This window comes from Sceloporus occidentalis, unplaced genomic scaffold (assembly GCF_023333645.1).
Source record: "Sceloporus occidentalis isolate IW3139 unplaced genomic scaffold, rSceOcc1.0.p SCAF_4, whole genome shotgun sequence".
NCBI lineage: Eukaryota > Metazoa > Chordata > Lepidosauria > Squamata > Phrynosomatidae > Sceloporus > Sceloporus occidentalis.
In genome coordinates, this window is record NW_028316984.1 from 151082882 (window position 1) to 151108081 (window position 25200).

The 25200-nt window shown below is 37.3% G+C and overlaps 1 protein-coding gene across 1 annotated transcript in view; it reads right to left on the bottom strand.

Moving 5' to 3' along the window:
• Positions 1-25200, bottom strand: part of LOC149314860 (CDAN1-interacting nuclease 1-like) — a 174262-nt gene that overhangs the window by 63065 nt on the left and 85997 nt on the right. Inside the window, exons 6-10 of the mRNA XM_089523542.1 lie at positions 15645-15724; positions 15250-15299; positions 8247-8314; positions 5625-5690; positions 2184-2289 (exon numbers count right to left, since the gene is read on the bottom strand). Coding sequence (XP_089379668.1) covers positions 2184-2289; positions 5625-5690; positions 8247-8314; positions 15250-15299; positions 15645-15724 — 370 coding nt within the window. The remainder of the gene's footprint in view (positions 1-2183; positions 2290-5624; positions 5691-8246; positions 8315-15249; positions 15300-15644; positions 15725-25200) is intronic.

The window sequence follows — 25200 nt, forward strand, 5'->3', positions numbered from 1 at the left end:
ACCCCTGAAATGCTACATATTGACATTATGCTAGAGAAAGGATGTCTTCCTTCCCTAAAATTTCCAAACAGTTGAACTTTACTGCAACAAATTAACTGATAACATTATTATGACAATACTCACCAGTTTAATAACTCATTTTTCGCATTGCTTTCTAAAAGTGTTAAAAGTAAATATCTGACATATATAACAATGGAAATTAAATTTAAATATGGAATTTAAAATTTTCTCCCTGTGGCTCATATGAAATACTAGTAAGTCCTACTGAAGTGTGCATATTGGATAATACTACAGCTCTAATTATCTAGCATATTTGGAGTGCAATTCCTATGTACATGTGCTCAAATATAAACACACACACACACAATTGGAGACTTCGGAAACAAGTCTCATTAAGCTTACACTAACTTGTTAACAGACATATTTAGAAACATTTTATACATGCTTTTAGAAAAGAATCTGGGAGTGCTGATTAGCAGTTAGTGCTAGAAGAATTTTGAGTATTCCTATTAATAATGCTAGGGACTTTTCTCATGTTTTGAGTATATGCAGAAAACTAAAGACATTTAGATTACAATTAAATAGGGAAAGACTACAGTAGATTCAAAGTTTGCTATTCATATTCAAAGAGTGTAGAAGAAATAATGTTCTCATTATGTGGAATTATCATTACTTGAATATCAATGTCAAAGAAGTCATTTTGTTAGTTCATTCTTCAAACGTTGCGAAGTTGCTTCTAATAATAACAGCATCAAGGTTCCTCTTGGGACTCAATAAAAATACAGTCTAAGAGACATTGCAGCCCAATTTGCAAACAATGGAAGAAGTAAGCTTGAATACATCCTTACTGTAAGTCATTATTGACAGTGTGGTTACTAATTATTAATTAATCTGTCTCTTGATGATACCAATGTACTAATTAGTATATTATAACAGAATATGTAAGTGCAAGACTTTACTTTTGAATTCAATCGTTTAATTACAAGAGAAACAGAATGAAATATGCTAAATAAGATTTCCTTGGACCTTTAATATTTTACACACATAGGCAGCACTTATGAGCAAAATCAGCTAACTTTGTCACAATAGAGGCCAGGCCATAGCACAGGTTCAGTTTATCTTCATCTTAAAAAAAATCTCTAGATAACAGGACTAGGAATAAATCAGACCAGCAGCCAGCCAGAGTAGACAATAATGGGCTAGGAAGACCAATGGTCTGACTTGATAAAACAGACTTCATACAATTGCCTTCCTAGCACACCTCTGCAACTGAAACATTCAAAACTGATCAAGAATTAATCAAAATATTATTATGTTAAACATGATGAAAGCTTCAGACAAAGGTCCTCAAGAGGCTCAGATAGCAAATATAAAGAGCAGAAAAGGGCACCACACCCACCAGTGTTCATCCTCTTATGATGGTCTTTCCTAATGATGGAACGAAACAGTGATTCACAGACACAATACAGTAACACCTGCAAACTGTTGTCAAATAAACTTAAATAGTAAATGAAAAACTCTGAGCCAATACTTATTTCTTAAGATCAGCTTAGCCTTGCATACAAATCACCCCGAGCTCAAAGTAGAAATTACAAGGGAGCATTTAAATTCTTCGTGCTTGTAAGCAATTGATGTAGTGGATATATATTCATAGACCCTGGCAAACTAGACAAAGCTTGTTGTTTTGAGGATCCTTAGCAGAACATGCATTCAGTTTTCAATTCTGCTCTTTTCTATAAGTACCTCCCAAGTGAGATGTACGAAGGCAAAAAATTGCTCCTGGGGATGAAATATTATAAGGGGACAAAATGATGGATCGAATTTGGATTGCAAAAATTTCAGAAGTACTTATGCTTCATTTCTCTAACAGAGGTACAACATTTTACAGGTGGGAAGAACAAGTGAGAATCACAAAAAGCCACTCTAAGAACTGTCATCACTGCCTTACTGGGATATATACTATGTGTACATAATGAAAAACACAGACGAGGATAATGTGGCTCCCATAACATGGTATAGTCTGGAATAACAGGTGGGTATCAAGGGGATGTTCATTTCCTTTCATCTCAACAGTTATATTCTACGTTTCCTTTATTTGGTAATCTAATAGAATACTAACTGTAAATGAGTTGCTTACAGTAACTAAATACAATAATAACTAAAGAAAAAGAATGAAAAATTACCTGTTCCAGTAACTCCAAAATTGGTCATGTAGGTAAGCTTGATGGCTGCATTCATCACCAAAAGAAGCTTTACTTTCAATCCAATGAATGATATGACCTTCTACAGCTAAAAGTAAAAAAAAAAAAGCTTTTAGATTAAAATGAATCAAGCACAAATGACTCCAGAAAATGATGTACAAATTAGGAATAGAAAGCATCCCTTTCAGACACATCTTTGCAGTAATGTCATCGTCATCAGCTAAGGCTAGCTCAAACTTTTATAATTCATTATTATCAACCTCTGTCATAGTCAACTTTCTTAAGCATTATTTACTCTTGAATGCATGATTCTGGAGTGTCTTTGTCAAACTACCAGAAATAAAGGAATGGCATTACATGATAAATAATAAGGCTTTATATCTTAGGAATCACTAGCTCCTGATGACCTTGAACCCTGTATGCAATTCCAGAACCGCACCATCACTTCACAGCTTACACTAGTTAAGACTGTTGGCCTTTGTTTCCAGTAACGTTCCTTCATTATAGATCCTTCTGTATTTTCAAAATTGTTTCCTGACTTCTAGTGTCTTTCAATGCCCCTTCCCCAGCTATACTCAGATCTCAGATCCAGTTCCTCTGAAATCAGATAGAATGGCTATCTCTGATAGTCCCTGATTAAACCTTTGAACTGTTGAGCCATGATGACAGACTCATTGGCTACAAAAAGAAGTAAAGAGTATGCTGGTTTTCTTCTGGCATCTGATCTTAGCCATGTCTATGACTTAGCACTGATATACACCTTATTTAATATTTATACATTTATTTATCTAATGTGAGAGCATTAGACAAATAAAGAAACGAAAATATAGAAAATCCTGTATTTAAGATTCATTCCTGAAAACAAGATTGATTTTATCTTGCATATTTGTAAACTAGCTGTTTCGGATGCACACACACACACAGGCATTATCAGGCTCTTCACATGTTTGTCTGCTTTTTAGAAAAATCACTGTTGATTGGAAATAAATGAACGATAAACACAGAAACATTTCTATTCTTGTTGGAGTGTACAGAAAGCAAGAGTGGACAAAAAGGAAGGAAGCAGAAAAAATGGTTAGGCAGAAGAAATAGCACAAATGACAGCAACCTCTCCCTTATTAGATGGACAGTATGTGGTAGAATGTAGAGAAATAAGCACTTGCTAGGAGCTGTTGCAGAATATTTCTCTACCACAGCTGTGGACTTTTTCACCTTTCAGGAGACAATCTATTCTTTTAGAAAACTAGAAAACTTGGATTAGGATGTACACAGGTGCAGTGTATAACTCTCCAGTTTCAACAATTTATTACTCTGACATATCAATTACTTCATTGTACCTATTTATTTGTAGTAACTGTTCCCAGAATTTACATATTCTGGCAGTTCTATCTTCAAAAGCAAATCATGCTCACATGGCAAACCAGAGGTCCTATGGCTGAACATTCGAGTGCCTTGTTCAGGAAGGGGATCGTGGGAAATGACCTATAGTTGTTTTCACCTTTTGGGTTTACTTTAGGTTACTTCAGCAGTAGCCTGATTGCCAGCTCTTTTTACTACCCCTTCTGCCAAATCCAACCAGATAGTCTCTCCCTAGTGGATGCAGTATGTCTGCAAGGCAAAATGTTAATCACACAAGAAATGAACTTCGGTCAGCACCTTGTCCACATCTTCAGGCTTCAACTACTGAAACTCATCCAACACAAATTGGACTAGACAGCATTCTTGACACTGCGACAATTGTAATTGTGCTATCCTGAATCTTAAATTATGAGAGATGCAAGTGGCTTTATTGTCAATCTGATTTCCAAATTTGTCACAGTGTGCTACTCAAGGTACAAACAACTCCCTTGTAGGCCAGATTACAAGTCACCTCACATCATTCAGAAAGGTTCTGGTGGGCAGTTGCAAAGATGTAATAGACATGAAAAAGAAGCATCGGCCATACCAGCAAGAAAATTTTCAAGAATCCACCCATTTATCCATCTTGAGATTCTTAGAAGAGGATTGGTGTGGTTTTTTTTTTAAAAGCAAAGAATAATAAAGTATTGGACCAAGGATATCTGGGAGGCCACATGCTACTAAATAAGCCTGCCCAAAATGTGAGATGCTGAACAAAGCCCCTGTTGCACGCCCAACCATCCCATGAATCCAGGGTAAATGGGACAAGGCTTTCTCTGTAGCAACACTGACTGTGGAACTACCTCCCAAGTGAAGTTAAGTTGGCTTGATCTTATTTGATCTCTGGCAGACAGTTAAAACTGTATTGCCTTTATATTTAATGCCTTACATTAATGTCCATGATACCTCCTATATAATCGGCCTTATATACTCAGGTCCTCTGGTGGACATTTATTCCAGTCAGGTCTAGATTGGCAACTGTCAGCCAAAGGGCTTTTTCTTCAACCACTCCTAGACTGTGGAATGACCTGTCAGGAAATTCAACAGCTGAATACATTGTTTAAATTTAAATCAGCACTGAAGACCAGTCTCTTCCAGCAGGCTTATCCAGATGATTATTAAATTGTGAATTTAGATGATGAATTTTAAATGTGGATTGTTTTAAAATGTGTATGTCTCATTTGTTATTTTAACTGGGTGAATGTTTAATTAATGTGTTTTCAATTGCTGTTGTGCACTGTTGATTTGTTGTTGTTTCCTGCCTCAATCCATGAGGAGGAAGGTAAGAAATCAATCAATAAATACACCACGTTGTTGTTGTTGTTGTTGTTGTTGTCTCACGTGGCCTTTGGAGTTTAAAAAACAGGCATGGCTGTTCTGACTATTTTAACTACCTGTGGTTTTAAAATGGTTTTTAATGAGTAGTTTTATTTTGTTTTTAATTTTTTTTATTCATGCCAACATACTTTCTCTATAGTTGTTCTATAATTTCTTTCCTGTGTCCACCATGATAAGAACTTGTAGTAAGTGGGGTGCAACTGGACATCTTTTATCTAATTACCTTTTATAGATAACTATCTGCTTCCCATAATGAAATATATCATTGTAGGAAGACAATTAATATGCATTCATACATATAAGCATGTGACAAAAAGTCTGCAAAATTATGGTTAAACTTTGTCTTGGGGCAGACCAGTATTTTACTTTTGCCTTGAACTGATACAAAGAAGAATTAAAATATTTTTCTTAGTCAACTGTTTAGAAATTTGAATAATTCGATATGCTTAGGATATAGATTTCTGCAATAGATATTGCAATAGATAAAGGTCTACGGTCAGCTTGAGAGATCACTTCTGACATGCTACCTGCATTCCATAAATAATTCTTAGAGATATTAGATCATTACTGTGAATATCTAATACATTGTTATGATCACCCTATGTCTGGCATAATACCCATTAGGAACTTAGGCATTTCAGTATAAACAAGATTTGCCAATAAAAGCTAGAAATCTCATGGACTCACCTACTGGCACTTCTAATATGAAGTCTGGTGTTTTGTCATAACCCTTTGCACGTAACTGATCTTCAGCTATATAGAGAATAAATGTTATAAACAATAGAATTATTCTATTAACTAGAAAGCAGAATAATTAATTTTCTTTTGAAAAGAGGTACAGAATTACTTATGCACTCATACATATCCTTCTTATGCATGCAATGCTGTGTCAGATTAAATGAACCTTCTTAGCAAACCTGAAACATGAATATAAAAATGCTTCTTTGTCATCTCTGCATTTTTATGTCTTCATTATAAACATCATTAATTCAACCTGTCATACAGTACTTTGTTACTGAAAAATATTCAAAATAAAGAAATATTTTAGCTGATTGAATTGCTTTCAAAGTAGCTGTGAGAAATAGCTAGTATAATCACAATGAAGACATGCTGTACTTTTTCCTCTTAGTTTTTATTTTGGGCAGAAATTAATATAAAATATAGTCACTGAAAAAGTATAATTGGGTGGGAAAATTACCCAAGACTCTTAGTGACACTGAATATTGTGATCATGCAAGGGAGGTTGAACCTCCCTCTTCTTCTTGACCAGCCCTGAGAGCTTCCTCAAAATGCTGTACTCCTGGTTTGGTTTGTGGTGTGGTATCTGAGAGGAAATTGGCAGAGGTATCTAATATGAAATCGATAGAGCTGCATACCTCAGTTCACACCTCGTGCCAGTTTTGTGGGTTTACTCCTTCTCCGCAGCTCCCGTAGGAATTACCAATAGTAATGAACACTAACTATAGTCCTATTAGGTTTGACAGAGTGGACCCTTCTGGGCCTTTCCAAAACCCCTTATCATAGCATCCTTCCATCCATCATAAAAGCCATGTAATGCAGGAACCACTGAGAACCAAGGCAGCCCTTGTTCCAAAGTCTAGTGTTGAGACACTATTTTGAAAGGATGGTGGAAAAAATAAAAACCCTCTTTACTTCAGCTACTCGCTTCCTACATGAGGGTACACTGCCTATTTTATTTCATTTTTATGCCACCTTTCTCCCAAAAAGGAATCCAAATCAGCTCACAAGATAAAAAACACTTTTAAAACATTTTTAAATAAAACAATTACCGGTAAAATAACTCAGTTAAAACAATATAAAATTAAGATTAAAACATACAAAAGTTTAAAAAAACATACCCTATATAAAAGCCACCCTGTCATAATACTGTAAACCAGATAAGTAGACTATATACTACATTTGGGAAATATTTTGAAATCATAGTAAATGCCAAGAAACAGGTACTTTCATCACAGTCATCTTCCCCTTCAAAATATATTCCCATTTAATCCTGGTTTTAGTGGACAAAAGAAAAATCTGCCTATAGCTACTAACTATTAAGAATGAAAATACTATAAATGTTTAAAACACTGACATTGCCACTTAGGGAAAAATTCTAGTATCAACAATCTGTTAAATTCAGAGGTGTATGTGCATGTTTTATACAAACAAAAGCAGCTGGGGCAAAAAAGATTCAAATAAATTTGTATAGTTAATTTTTAATATTTCTTTTAAAAATTCAGTTTATTCGTAATTAGGAAGAGCTGGCAACTATCCAAAATGAATGTTCCACCTGGATCTTAGTATTTGAATATTGTGGAATACCCTTATTTCTGTATTCCCAAACACTCCTGAGGATTCAAAGATATAACCATGTTACTCTGTAGAATCAGTACACAGAGAGATCTTGTAGCACCTTTGAAACTAACTGAAAGAAAGAAATTGTCAGTATGAGCTTTCGTAGACTTTCGTAGACTTCAGTCTACTTCCTCAGATGCATCTGAGGAAAGAAGACTGAAGTCTACAAAAGCTCATGCTGACAATTTCTTTCTTTCAGTCACTCCTGACGATGTTGAGCTTTTGCATTTTCACAGGGTGAGAAAATATTCTAGGTTAAGTTAATCTATAGAAAGATTTCCACCTCCAAAATCTGCCTAGATGATCATTAAGAAACAGTTTTTCACAATGAGATGTCGCAATACTACAAGTCTGAAGGGCAAAAGGCATATATCATATTTTACTTGGAAGTTTTTTTTAAAAAAAGACAAATGGTCCGTTCAGTAATAAGTGTTACCTGTAATATTAAACATGATACTTCTGATATGATGACCAATGTAGGTTAATACCTGAAAGCATTATGAGTAAAGAAATGCTACAAGATGGTATACTTGTTCGAACATATGAGATAATAAACTAAAAAATCCAGAAAATTCTTCCTGTTGCACTGTTTCTTTTTAATACATAAAGCATGCAGCTAATATTTCCTATGCCTTCTTCTAAGTCTCCCAAGACCTAGATTATGGCTAATATCTCATGACACCAAAAGTAATACAGCAGCTGATATTAAAGCATTTTTTCCAGCTACTTATTCTATAAAATATTAATTGCTAGCTTGGGCACGTGCAATATGGGGTATTAGATAACTGAGTTCCTGCTCAGGTCTAAATCAATAAAAGATAACATGTACTGCATCAATCATTTCTTCACCTCCCTTTACTACTTAATACATGATATCTATGGAGGCTTATTTTGCAAACAATTACTGAGATTTCCAGTGCTGAGGAACTAGATTATAATATAAACTCTTACCTAAAAAAGATATATTTTTCCGCAAAAGCAGTTCTTGCAGTAAGACTTCATGCTCATGTCCAATTGCACTGATTTTGTCCATCAAGGAAGGGATAACATACAGGTTTCAAACAAAATTAAAGTTTAGAATTGTATAGCATAGCACTTCTTGCTGAAAAAAATGATCTAGAATTAAATACTGAACAAGCATGAAAAGGTACCCATGGCGCTTTTTTTAACATAGCCATTTCCATCCTATAAAGTAGAAAATGCAGAGTTGCGGGGGGGGGGGGGATGAATAATAGTTTTCCACTCCTATCTCTTTAGACTGAGGGACTGATGGTTTTCACCGTTTGCTAGCTAATCTGTATTCTGTTTGGAGGTGCTTCTTCTTATCAGTATCTGGTTGCATGGGCTTCTAATTCATGAATCACAGTAAAGTCCAAACAGGGAGAGTTGGCATCAACACTTCACTTAGCCTGCTGCCACATTGCAGAATTAATGCAGTTTGACGCTGCTTTAATTGTCATGGCTCTATCCTATGGAATCCTGGGATGTGTAATTTGTTGTGGCACCAGAACTCTCTGAGAGAGAAGGCTCTATTCACGCTGTCTTGAGTTTCTTGAAACCAACTCCATTCTGGATCCCTTCCAGTCTGGTTTTCGCCCGCGGCACTCCACAGAGACAGCCCTTACTAAGATCTCAAATGATCTTTTGCGGGCCAAGGCGAATGGCCTTTATTCTATCCTTGTCCTACTCAATCTGTCTGCGGCCTTCGACACCATGGACCACTGTCTCCTAATAGATGTACTCTCTGACCTTGGTTTCTCGGGCCTTGTTCTCGACTGGTTCACATCTTACTTGTCAGATCGATCTTTTTCAGTGGTCTCGGGTGGTCAGACCTCGTCTTCTGTCTCCTTATCTGTTGGAGTTCCTCAGGGCTCTGTTTTGGGTCCCCTTCTGTTCTCTTTATACACACTCTCCCTTGGCAAACTTATCAGTTCTTTTGGTTTCTCCTACCATCTTTACGCCGATTATACCCAGCTGTACCTTTCCACCCCTAATCTTTCACCAGAGCTAGAGCAGCAAGTGTCATCCTGTTTAACAGCTGTCTCCCACTGGATACACCATCGGCGTCTGAAGCTCAATATGTCCAAGACTGAGCTTCTTGTTTTCCCTCCTAAGCCCACCCTTCACTATTCCTTTTCTATTTCCGTCAATAACATCTCGATCCAGCCGGTCCAGGAAGCCCGCAGTCTCGGTTTCATCTTTGACTCCTCTTTGTCATTTATCCCACAGATCCAGACTACAGCCAAGTCTGTAGATTTTTTCTTTATAATATTGCCAAAATCCGTCCATATCTCTCAGCTTCTACCGCAAAGACACTGGTCCATGCCCTAGTGGTCTCACGATTAGACTACTGTAACCTCCTCCTGGCAGGGCTTCCTCTCTCTCACCTCCACCCATTAATTTCTGTTCAGCATTCAGCTGCACACATTATTTCACTCGCTCGTCGTTATGATCATGTCTCCCCTCTGTTGTCTTCCCTTCACTGGCTTCCTCTTCCTTTCCGCATCAGGTACAAACTTTTGCTACTCACCTTTAAAGCCCTGCATGGGCTGGCCCCTCTTTATTTAACTGATCTTCTCTCTCCCTACATCCCTACTCACACTCTCCGCTCTGGTAGCCAAAGTCTCCTCTCTCAACCCAGGATCTTCTCTGCCTCATCCCGGATCCATCCCTTCTCTCTAGCTGCCCCTCATTCCTGGAACCTTCTTCCTCTGCATGCACGGCTCATCACTTCCCTAACCAGCTTTAAAGCTGAGCTGAAACCATATTGTTTAGGGAAGCGTTCTCAGGGAATTTGTGATTGTTATCTGGCTGTCTGACAATATTTGATGTGATGTGATTTGTTTGATATTTGATGTTTTTAATCTGTTTTTTTTTTCCTTTCTATATGGTAATTTTATCTATTCCTCTTTTAATTGTTATTATCTTAGAATGTACGCCTTGGGCAGGCTTTTATTTACTCCTAATTTTACCGACTTTGTACAGCGCTGTGTATAATTACAGCGCTATAGAAATAAAGTTTAATAATAATAATAATAATAATAATAATAATAAGGCTAAATATCTTACAGAACTAAAAATTGCAAAATTCCATAGCACTGGGCCATGACAGTTAAAGCAGTGTCAAACTGCTTTAATTCTGCACTGCAGATGCAGCCTTAAGCACTCTTAAGCCTTGGATCTCAGAATATTATTAGAAAATTTCAAAGGAATTCAAATTTTATCTCCTGGACTTTGGAATAGTATGTTCCCAGTTCCACATGGCCAGTTCCACATGCCTCCACACTACCTCAACACAGAACAACACCTTGACAATATGCAGGCCTGTGAATAACATCATCATTAAAAACAATCTCCAATACAGTTTTTAACACCTTTGCCTGATGAAGAAGCCAGGGGAGATTTGAAAGCTTGGATCATGTATTTTGTGCATTTTGATTGGTTGAATAAAGGTATTACTGTTTTGTGGATTTTGTAAGTTATTGTACATGCTATATGGCCAACATGGCTTCCCTTGAATATGTATTTAACTTTTTATTAAAAATTTCATCATCTCTAGCTTTCTCACCTCTGCATTTTGCAAAATTTTCTCTTTTACAAATGAAGGTATAGTAGCATTGTTCTCCTTTGTACAAAGATAGCATGCCTGAATAGAAAGTAACAGGAATCTCTTTGTAGTCTGCCCTACATAATTATCTCTAAATTTATCTCTAGGTCTTGCCAGTTAAAGTAAGATATATGATCAAGCTGCTTGATATTTTAAGATATATAATGTACATGCTCAGCATACCCACATCATAAATGTTTTGTTACAGAAACTTATATTTAAAATATATTAATAGAAGAGAATGATAGTGGAGGTGAAACAATATGCACCTATTTATTTCTTTAACTTCATTAAAAAATGTTTTTAATATGAAAATTAACCAACACAATCCCTCTGCCCAGGCATTCAAAAAGGTGAAAAGTGGTGCCGTAACAGACAATGTAGAGGGGGTTAGTGTTTCTTTTAGGTATACTGAGGAAGCACTAAGCTCTCACCTTTTACCACTCTACTCAGAAAAGGGGATGTCCCCCCCCCTTTTGTTAAATAAAAGTACAGTACAGGTTGAGTCTTCTTTATCCAAAATGCTTGAGACCAAAAGGTTTAGGATTTTCTTTGGATTTTGGAATGCTTGCATATATTTAATGAGATATCTTGGAAATGGGACTCTAGTCTAAACACAACATTCATTGTGAAGTCGAAGATGCCAGCCACAGATGCTGGCGAAACGTCTGGAAGAACTCTGCTAGAACATGGCCACATAGCCCGAAAACCCCACAAAAAACAACATTCATTGCAGGAAACAAATTTTGTGTATGTTGAACCACTATAGGCAAATGTGTCACTATTTCAGCTACACATGAAAAATGTTTTGGATTTTGGAGTATTTCAAATTTTGAAATTCCAGCTAGAGGGAACTCAACCTGTAGTTAAATTGATCAGTAGATATGTCTACCGAGATTTTTTGGATCAAATGTTTGACTAAAATTTCTAAACATATATACTGTATATATTCTTGGTCATGGAAACCCAGTGGGTGACCTTGGGCAAGTCACACTTTCTCAGCCCGAGAGGATGGCAATGGCAAGCCCTCTCTGAAGAAACTTGCCAAGAAAACCCCATGACAGGTTTGCCTTTGGGTTACCATAAGTCCAAAATTACTTGCACACACATATGTTCATGTATTATACAGTAAGTAATGTAAATGCTGAACAGATTTATTGTCTAGATGTTTCTGCTTATTATGCATTAAAAATTCATTTAACTCTGTAGAGGTTATATCTGGAATAGTGAAAATAATAATACAATATATCCTAACTAGAACCATAAAACTGCAATAGAAATCATGCATTACAGTCGGCCCTCCTCATTTGCAGGGGTTAGTGGACTAAGATCCCCACGAATATGGAAAAACCATGAATAAACAGGCCCCCCACCACAGCCACTTCCAGGCCCGCAGGGCTGGGGAGCTTCTTTCCTTCACTCCTTTCACCCTGGAAATGCTGGGAGAAAGCATTTCCAGGGTGGGAGAGGCACTGGGAATGGAGCACTCCTTTCCTCCACCTCTCCCACTGGAAATGCTTGCCAGGTTTAACATTCGCAAATAACCAAAATCGCAAATGTCAGACCCATGAATGTGGAGGGCTGTATAGCAAACTCTAGTATAATGATGGAGGCCAATGAAGAATGATTCTGCGAAGAATGATTCAAATTCTGCAAACAAAATGTATAATACACAATAAGCAGAAACACTTAGACGTAATCCTCAATAATACCTGTTATTGATGTATGGCACTGACCATGGGGTAAAACATGTAAATAACCTTACAAGCCATTTTCTACTCATGCTATCCAGCAGCCTAGTTTCCCGTAAGCATGCAAACTATTACTGAAAAATAGTCTCCTGGCATTTATAAAGAGGTTGACTTCATACTTTAGTCCATGCATATATAATTAGTTAGTTGTATTTAAAATCAATACACAATTCTTAGAAGACATTATGCTTTTAAAACCTTAACTTTAAATGGATTTTAAGCTAAGTTCTGTGTTTTACCATTAACAACTAACTCAGCAACCTTAATGCTCAAATAATATATTCCCAAGCAGAGAAATTCTAATTTTATGACAACTATCTATAGTTGACCCTTTAAAAACAAAACCACAACTGTTAGACCAGAATCTTATTTGGATGTTACGTTAAGATTTTTTATGCTCTTTCCATCTTTCTAGGGTACAAACTGTCCACCTAACCAGGAGGAGGATTTGACCGAGTAATTTGCAGTTATTTTATAGCAAACTACCAGAAACATTTTACGAAACACTGAAATGACTTAATAATTCATTTAGCAGCTGATGTTGGATGTCAGCAGATGAGATTCCTTGAAAATCTAAAGGCAGAAAATATATATTCCCTTTTCTTTATCACATCTTTCTGGCAAGACTGACTTGGCTGTGGTAGTTTTCATCTAAATTGGTCTAAATTGGTTAGTACTAATTTATTGGATTAATAAAATATGTTAGTGTTGACTTCCCAATGATAACTAGTTCTATTTCAGTTGGGAATAATAATAATAATAATAATAATAATAATAATAATAATAATAATAATTTATATTTCCCACTTCTCCCTCTGGATTGAGGTGGGATTACAACAAAAAAAATTAACAAAACAAAATACAATATTATCTGAAAATACAAGCGATAAAATGGACAGCAGTACTGCTACCAATCATTAAAATGACCAATCGTTGTCTGTTGTCCATACTACCAAATCACAAGTGGGAGTGTTCTTGGAGTCAGCTATAGTAGATCAGGTGGGTAGGCCCGCCAGAAGAGATCCGTCTTAAGTGCCTTCTTAAAGGCTTCTAAGGTGGTAATGAGACGGATCTCTACCAGTAAGTTGTTCCATAATTTAGGGGCTGCGGCTGTGAAGGCTTTATGGGAAGTTGTAACTAGTTTAGTTTTTGTATATTCCAATAATTTCTTCCTTGATATTCTGAGAGTGCGAGGCGGATTGTGTAGGGAGAGGCATTCCCTTAAGTAACTCGGGCCCAAGCCATGTAGGGCTTTAAATGTAATGCTTTTCTTTTCTTCTGTATTTCATTGTAAAATGCTTTGAATATTTTGGAAAAGCGCTTGTATTAATTTACTCACACACAACTTGAGGAATATGGAAGAAATGAGGGAATAGGGAAGAAACTGATTTTTTAATAGTTACTTCATCCTGCCTTCCCAGGAGCATATACATTTTGAGTCAAAAATCAGAGAATTTTGTACACTTTGATTCAGAAGACTTTTCTTAAACTCCACTTTCACATGAAGTTGTGTTTACAAACAATTTGATTTGTCTTTTGCTGTGCTGTTAACTCACCAAAGAAAGACACATCAAAATAATAAACTCAGTAAAGATGTTTGAAAACATATTTTCTTTTACTGAACAAAGAGAATGGATTCCTGATGCACTGATCCCACAAATGAATGACAGTTTTTTAAAAAATTATCTTTATATGTATGAGTATTATGTGATATTAATCTTGGAACTACAGGAACCTCAAGATTGTCTAAGAATATTCAGAAGACAAGAGAAGTAAAATATGACAATTTCAAGACCAGTTGATCTGGATAAGGGCTGGAGGGCTTTGGCCAACTAAATGTTATTGAACATCCAGTTCCTACAATCCCCATCCTGACCAGTGGCAAGGCATGATGGGAGTAGTAATTCATCAATATCAGGAGGGTCAAAAGTCCCTTAACTCTGATCTTAACAATAACAGATGTTTCAGCTTATTGATATGAACAGAATTACAGGTTTTCTACCTATTGAAGAATTAATCATAAACTATCATAAACTGTAACTATCATACATCAAGTTCTGTGTAGGGCCCTAAGTCTGAAGCACTTAAACAGCTCATGATTATAAAATGCTTGGAGCTTCTCTGTTTTCACTAGCTGGCTTGAACTGCATTTCTTGTAGACAGATGAAAGAGTAGAGTACTGGTAAGTCAGACACTGTCTGAGTTTAAGATTTTAAATCGGAATTTCAAATACACTTTATCCAATGGAAAATGCAAAGTGGCTAAGAATTCTTATAAAACTGTTTAGGTTATGACAGCTAATAATTTCATACAAGATTGTATATTTCATGTAACCAACAGCAAAAGGATTCCATCTAAGCACAGGAAATATATATCTAGTGAACTGACAACTTTCATATGGCGTATCTGATGTTAGTTAAATAGTATAAGAGACAGTGTCTGCAGTGACCCCCTTGTAGTTGATTGAATGTAAAATAGAGGAGTATGATATGTGTTTCGTGAAGCAGAACTTTATGTCAGGTTAAAGCTAGACGCGTCTCCTCCACAGAGTCTAAGCTCATCAACTGTGCACCTAAAATTTTATGAGAAAGGATACTGTTTGATGCAGTCCACCAGTGGTCCATAACAATAGTCATTCACAGTGCACTGAAGACAAATAAGAAAAGTAGTACTGTTATGGGTAACGAGAGAACTATCATGATTAAAAAGAATCCTATAAACAATACATTTATTTCGTAAGGGCTATCAAAAGATTTTTAGAGGTAATCATGAAAAACAAATATTGCATTATTTTTTTTAAAAAAAAGACTGTGTATAAAAATAAAGCATTAAAAATGAAATGCTCTCTTCACAAATATTACATTGCCATTTATGCATTGCCTGACCTCAGTGATAGATTATGATGACAGTAATTAAATGAGGTTTAAAATCTTTTACACTGCTAGGCAGATAACAGCATTGCCACTGAAAAAGGATGACTGTGATGAATACCTGATAGACCTGGTTGGCTAAGACTCCATCTGGAATCTGAGAAGGGTCCCGCAACATACTGTTTATAAGAGTTTTGGAAGCTGTAGAAGAAGAAGAAGATATTGTAAGTGTTGCTGTAAACATGTCACTAACCAGCTGTCAAGTAAAAAAAAAAAAAGACATGCTTGAGAGGGGAAGAAGTTACCCCCCCCCCCCCGATATCAATATCATTTGATTACACAATTGGAATCTGAAATATTCTTTAGAGCTTCTTTCTTGTATTTAATATTTCATGTTATAAATGACAAAATTAAGTTCTGTGGCCACAATCCATAGATGAATTATTTTTAGAGTAGCTGAATATGACAAAATACAGGGAAATAGAAGGAAATCTCTCCCCCCCCCCCCCCCCCCAATGCATGCTTATTACACAGTGGCATTTTTTCCTTTTCATTTAGAATTCCCCTGTTTTTAAAAAGCAACTTTAAAGAGAACAAGGAAGCACAAGTCTTTCATGTAACAGTACCTGAATGCATCTATCTTCAAAATCACCACCTTTCTTAATTAATTTAAAATATTAATTTGCCATTCATCCAAGAGGTCCCAAAGTGACACAAACCTCACCCATAATATACAAATAAAATAAAATAAATCTGATGTAATGCTTTCAAACTAAGAGTAAATTCCTAATTTATCATGGTGATTGAGGGCCAACTGAGCCATAACTAGACAAGCTAAACCTGTATAGAATCCAAATCCCTCTCAGCCTAGAAATGCTGGAAATTACTCATGACAACTCTGGTCCTAGCCTAACTCTGTACCAGAATAGTAATCTCTCTGGCTTTGGGCAGGAGTTTGCATCTAGCATAACTGCTCCTTCCTCTTTTTGTTATTCAGCCAGATGATGATCCGAGATTTTGCTAGGGTTATGCTGGCATAAGGACAGTTCAGTTAGCACAAGGCCAATTCAGCTGGCACAGGAGGATTCTGCCTATTCTGGCTTTCCAGTCTTTGACAAAAGCTTTGAAGTAGGGTAGCAGCTCCAGAATCTCATACTGAGCATATGTGGACTGGAAAAAAAAAGAGAGAGAAGATATATCTATCTTACCAGCTACTGTACATATTAAAATGATAGATCTGTATGTCTGGCTACCAAATGGAAATCATAATATGGAGGGGGGGAATCATCCTTGGATTCATTTTGGAAGAAGCCTTGGTTCAAATGGTTTTTGTTTATTCATGAAAGGCTTACCTGACCTGCTTATTTCATTTCACATGCACATAAAGTTAGTTCTGAATAAAAAGTCTGGTGAAACATTTTCAACCTACTCTTCTTTTTTTGTCATGTAGGAACCTGTCCCTATCCTTTCCATGTATTTTGGGCTCTGCTACCAACGTTTTTGTTAAAAGAAGTAATGCCCAGTAACACTTCTATTTTGTTAACTCAGGTTTGCTTATAATTTAGTAATGATAACAAAACCTTTCTACACTGCAATTAGTTTTCAGTATTACAAATTAACTATTAGATATTACCAGTATTACATCAAAGTATATCCTGCCTGACTTTAAGAGCTCAAGGTGGATTAACAGTTCAGAACAGTACCCACAAACTCCACCACAAAAATTAAATCTTCCAAAAACAGCAACAGAAACATTAAATAGAAACTATGTAATCCAATGTAATCCACCTAAATCAGTATCAGTAAAGGTTAAAACAACGAATCTTGTGGCACTTTAAAGACTAACAAATTCTATTTGGCATAAAATTAACAGAATGCAATGCACTTCATTAAATGCATGGCGTATCACCTCAGTTGGCAGATTATTACACCCAGGGCTTCCCACATTGTTTTTGTCCCATCCTGGTTAAGTGGGGCATAAAGATACTATGGTTGATAGTAATGCCAGCCAGCACCACCAAGTGTCAGGTGTTGGCTGTCCATAAAGATAGCCACAACTATTTCTTAAATGAAAGACATACGGAAACAGATGAATCTGATTAATACTATCCATACAACTACGCAGTTGAGGAATCGGGGAAACGATCAACTGCTTTTCCAGGAATGGAATCAGCATTCATCACTTCTCAGACACACTTGGCCACTCCTCTTCCAGCAGCATTTCTTAGAAGGGAAAAGAATACATTCTGTAGTAAGCAAGTAGCATGTAGTTTTTTGTTTTTTACTTAAAGTAAGATGGTATGGCCTGAATTTGGATCAGGAGCAGTATTCACAGGAGGGGGCAGATTTAACTCTTACTCACATCTGTTTCCCATCTAAATTCCTCCCCCTGACATCAACTGACTCCTCCGTTTTAGGCGAGCGGGTCAGGTGGGGCAAATTTTTAGATAAAAAGCAAATGGGGAAGGAAAAGTATAAGATTTTTGTACCTGGACTGGTCATAATGTGGATCAAGACAACACATGGTCACATTAGAATAAAACTTATATGTACTTATCTCTAGTGCAAACCAAATAGGGAAGGCTGGGGAAAAGAACATTACATGCTCACTGCCCATGGGGAAAATTAATTCACATTTCATAAAACTTGTAAAACAGGGCTGGGAACACATGGCTCTCCAGATATTATTATTATTAATATGCTTTATTTATATAGCGCTGTAAATTTACACAGCACTGTACATAAAATCATTTAATTAGACAGTTCCTTGCCTTCATGCTTACAATCTAAGAAGACACGACACAAAAGGAGAAGGGAATGGTTGAGGGGAAGGGGATCAGGTCCAGCATTCTTCTCTCCCTCTGAGTCCTGGACCAAGGCAGATGGACAGATGGAGGGATCTGTATCTTAAGGATAGGCCTGATGGCATTGGTCTACCCTCTCTCCCCCTTTGAGGCCAAGATGGAGTTGGATGCCTTCGGGAGGGCGCAGTTCCTTTCTCTCCCCCTCAGAGGCCAAGATGGAGTTGGATGCCTTCGGGGAGGGCGCAGTTCCTTTCTCTCCCCCTCAGAGGCCAAGATGGAGTTGGATGCCTTCGGGGAGGGCGCAGTTCCTTTCTCTCCCCCTCAGAGGCCAAGATGGAGTTGAATGCCTTCGGGGAGGGCGCAGTTCCTTTCTCTTCCCCTCAGAGGCCAAGATGGAGTTTCTTGCACTCCAGCTCCTATTAGATTTAGCCAGCATAGGCAATAGTGAGGCATGATGTGAGATGAAGTCCAACAAATGAAGTACCACATGTTTCCCCCATCCTTCTCCTAAAACTATTCCATAGAACAGCAGCTAAGTCTGTTTTCAGTCTAGGGAACTGACTGCATGACACTTATATAGATGATGGTAAGGAAATGATACAAAGTGTGAGCAGCAATAGGGCTTTTGTGTCCTCCCTTCTTAATGTTTTGTTTTGTATGAAGTCTATGGGTAGGAAGGAGAGACATTCCATCCTATTTTTGTGATTGAAGTCTTTTTGTCTGCAAGAGTTAATCAATACAAGCCACAGTATCACTATAAAAGTACAATTCTTGAGTTTTACTAAATAGGAGAAATATAAAAGTTTAAATATAAAATTAAAATTCAGAAAACTTTTCCCTTCATACCATTGTTTTTGCAAACTTGAAGTGGGACAGTTTTAGCACTGTAAAGAATGTACATCTCTCTGTGTGGGGTAAAACAACAACAATTTTGTTTTTAAACTAAAGTATGTGTGAACTGTACAAAAAGGACATAGAAGTGCTCTTTTATCAGAAAGAAGTTCTGTCATTACAAGCCACAAAATGTCTACTGTTTATAAAACTGACACTTGCTAAGGCCTGAAATCAGTATTTATTATCTGAGGTCTACAAATATAATAAATCCAATAAAAATGCTTGGATTAACTCACAAGAAGATTTCTCTTGTGGGAAGTATGTTAAGTCTCAGATGCTTTATAAAACAGTACAGAACCAGGACAAGAAGTGACTTCTTTGCTGGTTCCAAGCACCCCATCTGGATTTCAGTCTGAAAGATTAAGGCAAAGTATGGATGCATGCAGGCTAAGTCGTAAGCAAGCACAATTTGTGACATTTCACACCATCATTCCTGACACAGACATGTCTGTTAAAACATTATGTTTGTTTCCTGTTTCCTGGCTTTCTGGAGCTTGGGTCAACATGAGATAGCCTAAATCTGGTCTTCAACTGGCATATATTAGATCAGGTTTTTTTTTTTTTAATTGAGGGCTTACACCACACCAACTACATCACTCTGGCAGACTAACAGCTATTAAAGTGGTATGAATGCAGATTATGCTGAAGCCGATGATATGAGACTGTTTTCTGCCTTATACACTAAATGAAGGAATTTAAAATGGTAAAAGTATGATGAGCTATAAGGTAAATGATTCTTCGGTCCTTTGTTTAGATTCTAAAACAATAGTTCTCAGCCTCTGGTCTGCCACATGTTTTGGGCTTTCTGTCCCAGAAACTCCAGCCAATATAGTCAATGGTCAGGCATTCTGGAAACTGGAGTCTAAAAATATCTAAAGGATCAAAGAGAGATAACCATTGCTCTAAACTATTAAACTTACAGAATATTAGTGAATGAGGGATGGACTACTACCTACTAATAATCTGATTATTGATTCCAGGCTGTAAAGCATATAGATTCAGTTTAATCCATCATCAGTTGAGAGCAATTGCTAGAGGAGAGCTGTAGACAGATGGACAAGAAGGTAGAAGACAGCAGAGAAGAAGCCAGAAAGGGTTGTGAAATAGTCTTCAAAGCTTCATATTAGCAGATGAAGCTGAAGTCTGATGAAAGACCATGGAACAATGCTGAAATCACCTGAGAAGACACAACTGCAGAAGGAATGTATTTGGAAGAAAAAAACTATGCAGTTTTAAAGAGAATGCTGTGGTCAAACTGTTAACAGAAGGAAATAAACCTGAGAGATGAGGAAGTGCTGGACAAAAGGAAAGACAATTAAAACAGTTTAGAAAGAAGTTCATTAGCCATTGAAATCAACAAACACCTGGGCAACTTCAACAGCAAAGAAACCCTTAAATTAAACAAAGTTTGGCTACCAGTCCTGAAAAACACCCAAAACAAGATCCAGCAAATGCAAATAGAAACCACCCAGGTTCAGGGGGATTTCCCAGCAGACAATGGCCTGTTACAGACTGCAAAATTAAGCTGCTTCGGGTCTCTTTGGAGGTATACTATTTAAATGATGCATGGGTCCTAAGAGTCCGGAGGTCGCGCCAAAGCCACACTCCATTCCTAAGCACTGGAGTGCAGCTTTGGTGTAGCTTCCGGATTCTTAGGGTGCATGCATCATTTAAAGAGCATACCTCCAAAGAGACCCGAAGCAGCTTGATTTTGGCAGTCTGTAACAGGCCAACGAATCATTAATTTAAACAGATACCCTGAGGCCTTGCCATTCAACAACAGACCTACACAGAGATTAACATGAGATCACTCCTCTCTACCCAGGGTCACACAGTATGTATGTATGTATGTATGTACATACACACACACACACACACACACACCACTCACTCCACTCACTCCCATGCCAACATTCTCTGAAGATGCCAGCCACAGATGCTGGTGAAATGTCAGGAATAAACTCTTCCAGAACACAGCCAGATAGCCCCCAAACCCCACAAAAAACTATAGTTCATTAGCTGTTCAAGTTCTCATTTACCCAAATATAGAGACAATTAAGTCTTGATAGCTGGGCAGTTGTTGTGTTCACTGAGGGCAACACCTATACAGCTATTTAAACAGAGGAACAATTTCTAAATATAGTCACAGTATATAGCTTTTGAAAAGAAAATGAAATAGTAATTGTATATCTAAAAGGAAAACTTTATTAAATGAGATATGGGGGAATAAGTAATTGCAAATATTCCATTATGGCCAAGGAATTTCCATTATTTTGTTAAAGTTATGTGAAACTTGGGGAAAGCCACAGCAGCAATACTTAATAAACTGCAGTCGCCCATTAAGCCACTTTTGGCTTGTTACACATAACCTATGTTACATTTTTCTATTTCTAGAGAAATATTACAACTGCTTAAGTTATATTTATTGCTATTATTTTAATCAGTATGCAAAATCATAATTAAACTGAGGCCAGACAAGTTAATGTGTCCAGGGATTCCTATTTCTGCAGTTTGCTCCAGAACTTCACATTTTTGCATTTTATCCATAACATGTCCCACCACCAAAGGCAAATTAGTACCAAAGAAATAATACTTTATCCAATTTATCAACTTTATCCTGGAAACCAAAAATAGAGTTTTAAAACTTGCATCCAGGCAAATGTAACCCTCTACCCCCCCCCCAAAAAAAAATACGGCTCTTTTCTGATCCCAATGAGGATTTCAATCTATTACAGATGTATAAGAATACCACAAGTCCACAGGAGAGCTTGTGGATGAAGCATCAAGAGTATTCTACAATACCCAAATCTCCTAAGACTGAAAACACATGTTCACACAAAGAGGAAAGTCTGATTTGAGTATCTATTAGCTCTCTCTGCTTGCAAAACATGTAATGCAGAAGTACATAGCATGTGGCTGAACCTCAGGGACATTGTTTAAAACTCTTTACAGTATCATGCTTTAAAATGCCTACTATGAAGATATATCTCTGTGTGAGTTCTGCTACAAAATGTGACTCTTAAAGAGTAAAATGTCCCATCCTTCTGGGCAAGAGCTAAGAAAACACTTTAAAGGATTGTGTCAATGACAGGGTAGTGGGAGCAAATACAGGCTGAAGTGTTACTCCAGTAGTGGTTGGTCAAGCAGTAGCAAATGAATTACCAGAAATATTGCAAGACTCAGCCTAATGAAATCATGAGGTCCACAATTGCTCGTGTTCACAGAATCAAGGTCAATCATACAAAACTTGCAACAGGATGGAAAAAAGTGTTTCTGTAAACAGCAGTTTCGTACTAGCCCAAGAAGATTACTGTATAAATCCCAGCGCTTCTGAAAAGTTTTGAGAAGCTCTGACAGCAAGAGCAGCAACAGCTATAACAACAATAATAGGCTGTTCTTAGTGAACAAAAGGGAACATCACAGTTGTGGGAAAATGTCTAATAACATTCTACATTTTCTTGCTGTCAAAGCATTATTAATTAATATTATGAATGAATGAATGCCTTTATTTCAGTTAACAAACCATAGGCAGTATAAAAAACAAAACAACAACAACAACAGCAACAAATTAAGTAACAGCAAGAGTAGTACATACACAGCATACAAACGAACATGTAAAATACATTATAACAAGGGTTTTGTTACAGACTCGCCACTTCATAATCCAACCCAGCCCAATTTTCCATAAGTGTTAGAGCTGGGAGAGAACATCACTACTTGCCTTTATAGCACGACTTTATTAATTTTTATAACAGAGAAAATAAACTTTGCCACTTCCTCTGTGATTTTTTTGTCCTCATCTGCCAGTAAAAACTTCAGGTACCATTCAGAGCTTCTGCCTGGATGTCTCTTTAATAAAGGGGTAATTAATTGTAGTCTATCATCCTTATAAAATATACAATAAAGAAGAATGTGAGATATGGATTCTGGTTGGCACTCTCCACATGGACAAATTCTATCTTTATATTCAGTTCCATGGAAACATCCCTCTAGCATAGCTGAAGGAATTACGATGAACCGGCCTTTGCTGAATGCCAACCGTTTTTGGAGATTGTTAAATTTTCCAAATATTTTGCCCCCTTTGGGTTGAAGCACAGTCCCAAATCTATCTGCGGCCCAAAGAAGTTTAGCCTATTTAATTTTGGCCCTTACCTACTGCCAACTTGTGTAGGTCTATACTGCATTATAAGCAGCCTATCTTAATTCTTAATGCAGGGGGATGTTTATATAGTAAGAGATTTGCCAGTAGGAAAGTCTCTCCCTAATCCTATGCACTCTCAGAAGGCAGCCTCTAGAGTTTTTAGTCCAAGACACATCTACTACTGGTTGGGAAGTCCAGAAGGCTGCAAGGAAACTAGGGGTCTTCTGAGCAAAGTAAATTGATGTTTCTACTCTGTCCAGGGAGCAGTCAGAGCTTAAGAACTGATAGTGCTAACATTGGGTTATTAGGCTGATAAATATTTTCTCTTGGGCCTTTATCACACTAGGGGAGATCCCGTGGGAAAACGGGAGTTAAATGCGATTTAAAGTACATTTGAATTTAAACCAAACTTGCAAATTCGGTTACTTTATCACTCTAGACACTGCCCAAGTGAAATAACGGGAAGTTAATCCGAACGCTAAGCAGAGAAAAACAGCAGCTTTTTTACTTTCGGATTGTTCAAAAAGTAAAAAGTTGCTGGTTTTCTCTGCTTTGGGTTCGGATTAACTTCGCATTATTTCACGTTAACTGTGATGCCGTGTGATAAAGTTTGGGCATTTCCCCAAATCTCATGTTTCCCATGGCTGTGTAGGGATTCAAACACCAGTCTCCATGGTAGCACCCTAATGCTCAAAATATGACACCACACTGGCTATGCTTATGTACCTGTAACAGAAGCTAAATAGTGAGAGATTCAGGATAGAAATATGTTAGTACTTCTTCACACAGCACATAAACCATAAAATTTACTGCCACAAGTTGTAGTTATGGTTGCTAAAACAGATAAATTTAGAAGGGTATTGGATAAATTCACAGAGGATCGGGCCAACAACGGCTACCAGTCAGGATGGCTAAGTATCACATCCATAGGAATTAAGCCTCTAAATATCACCTTCTGAGGAGTACAAAAACTATATGGAGGGAATAGTTATATTCATGTTGTGCTGTCAAGTTTTACAAAGGCAGCTGATTGGCCATTGTCTGAACAAAATGTTGCACTAAATACTCCTTTGGTCTGCTCCAACACTGTTTGTTCATAGAATCATAGAGTTGGAAGAGACCACAAGGGCCATCCAGTACAACCCCCTGCAATGCAGGGAAATCTCAATCAAAGTATACCTGACAGATGGCCATCCAGCCTCTGTTTGAAGACTCCAAGGAGGGAGACTCCACTACACTTCGAGCGAGTGTGTTCCACTGTCGAAAGTTCCTCCTAATGTTGCAGTGGAATCTCTTTTCCTGTAGCTTGCATCCATTGTTGTAGTCTCTGGAGCAGCAGAAAACAAGCTTGCTCCCTCCTCGATATGGCATCCCTTTATGTATTTAAACAGGGCTATCGTATCACCTCTTAACCTTCTCTTCTCCAGGCTAAACATCCCCAGCTCCCTAAGTCATTCCTCATAGGGCATGGTTTCCAGACCCTTCGCCATTTTAGTCACACTCCTTTGGACATGTTCCAGTTTATCCACATCCTTTTTGAATTGTGGTGCCCAGAACTGGACACAATATTCCAGGTGGGGCCTGACCAAAGCAGATTAGAGTGGCACTATTACTTCCCTTGTAATACTATAATAGGTATGAACTACTGAATTCCATGAGACCTACTGATGGACATAAGATTCTACTCTTACAACTGAAGTGGGAGCTTGAGAAGGCAATTTGTGGTTCTCCAGAGGTTGGGGTACAAAACCTTTCAATAGTCATCTTCACTGACTATACCGGGTAAGGCTTGGAGCAAAATATCACCCAACAACACCTACAGATATTGCAAACCCTAG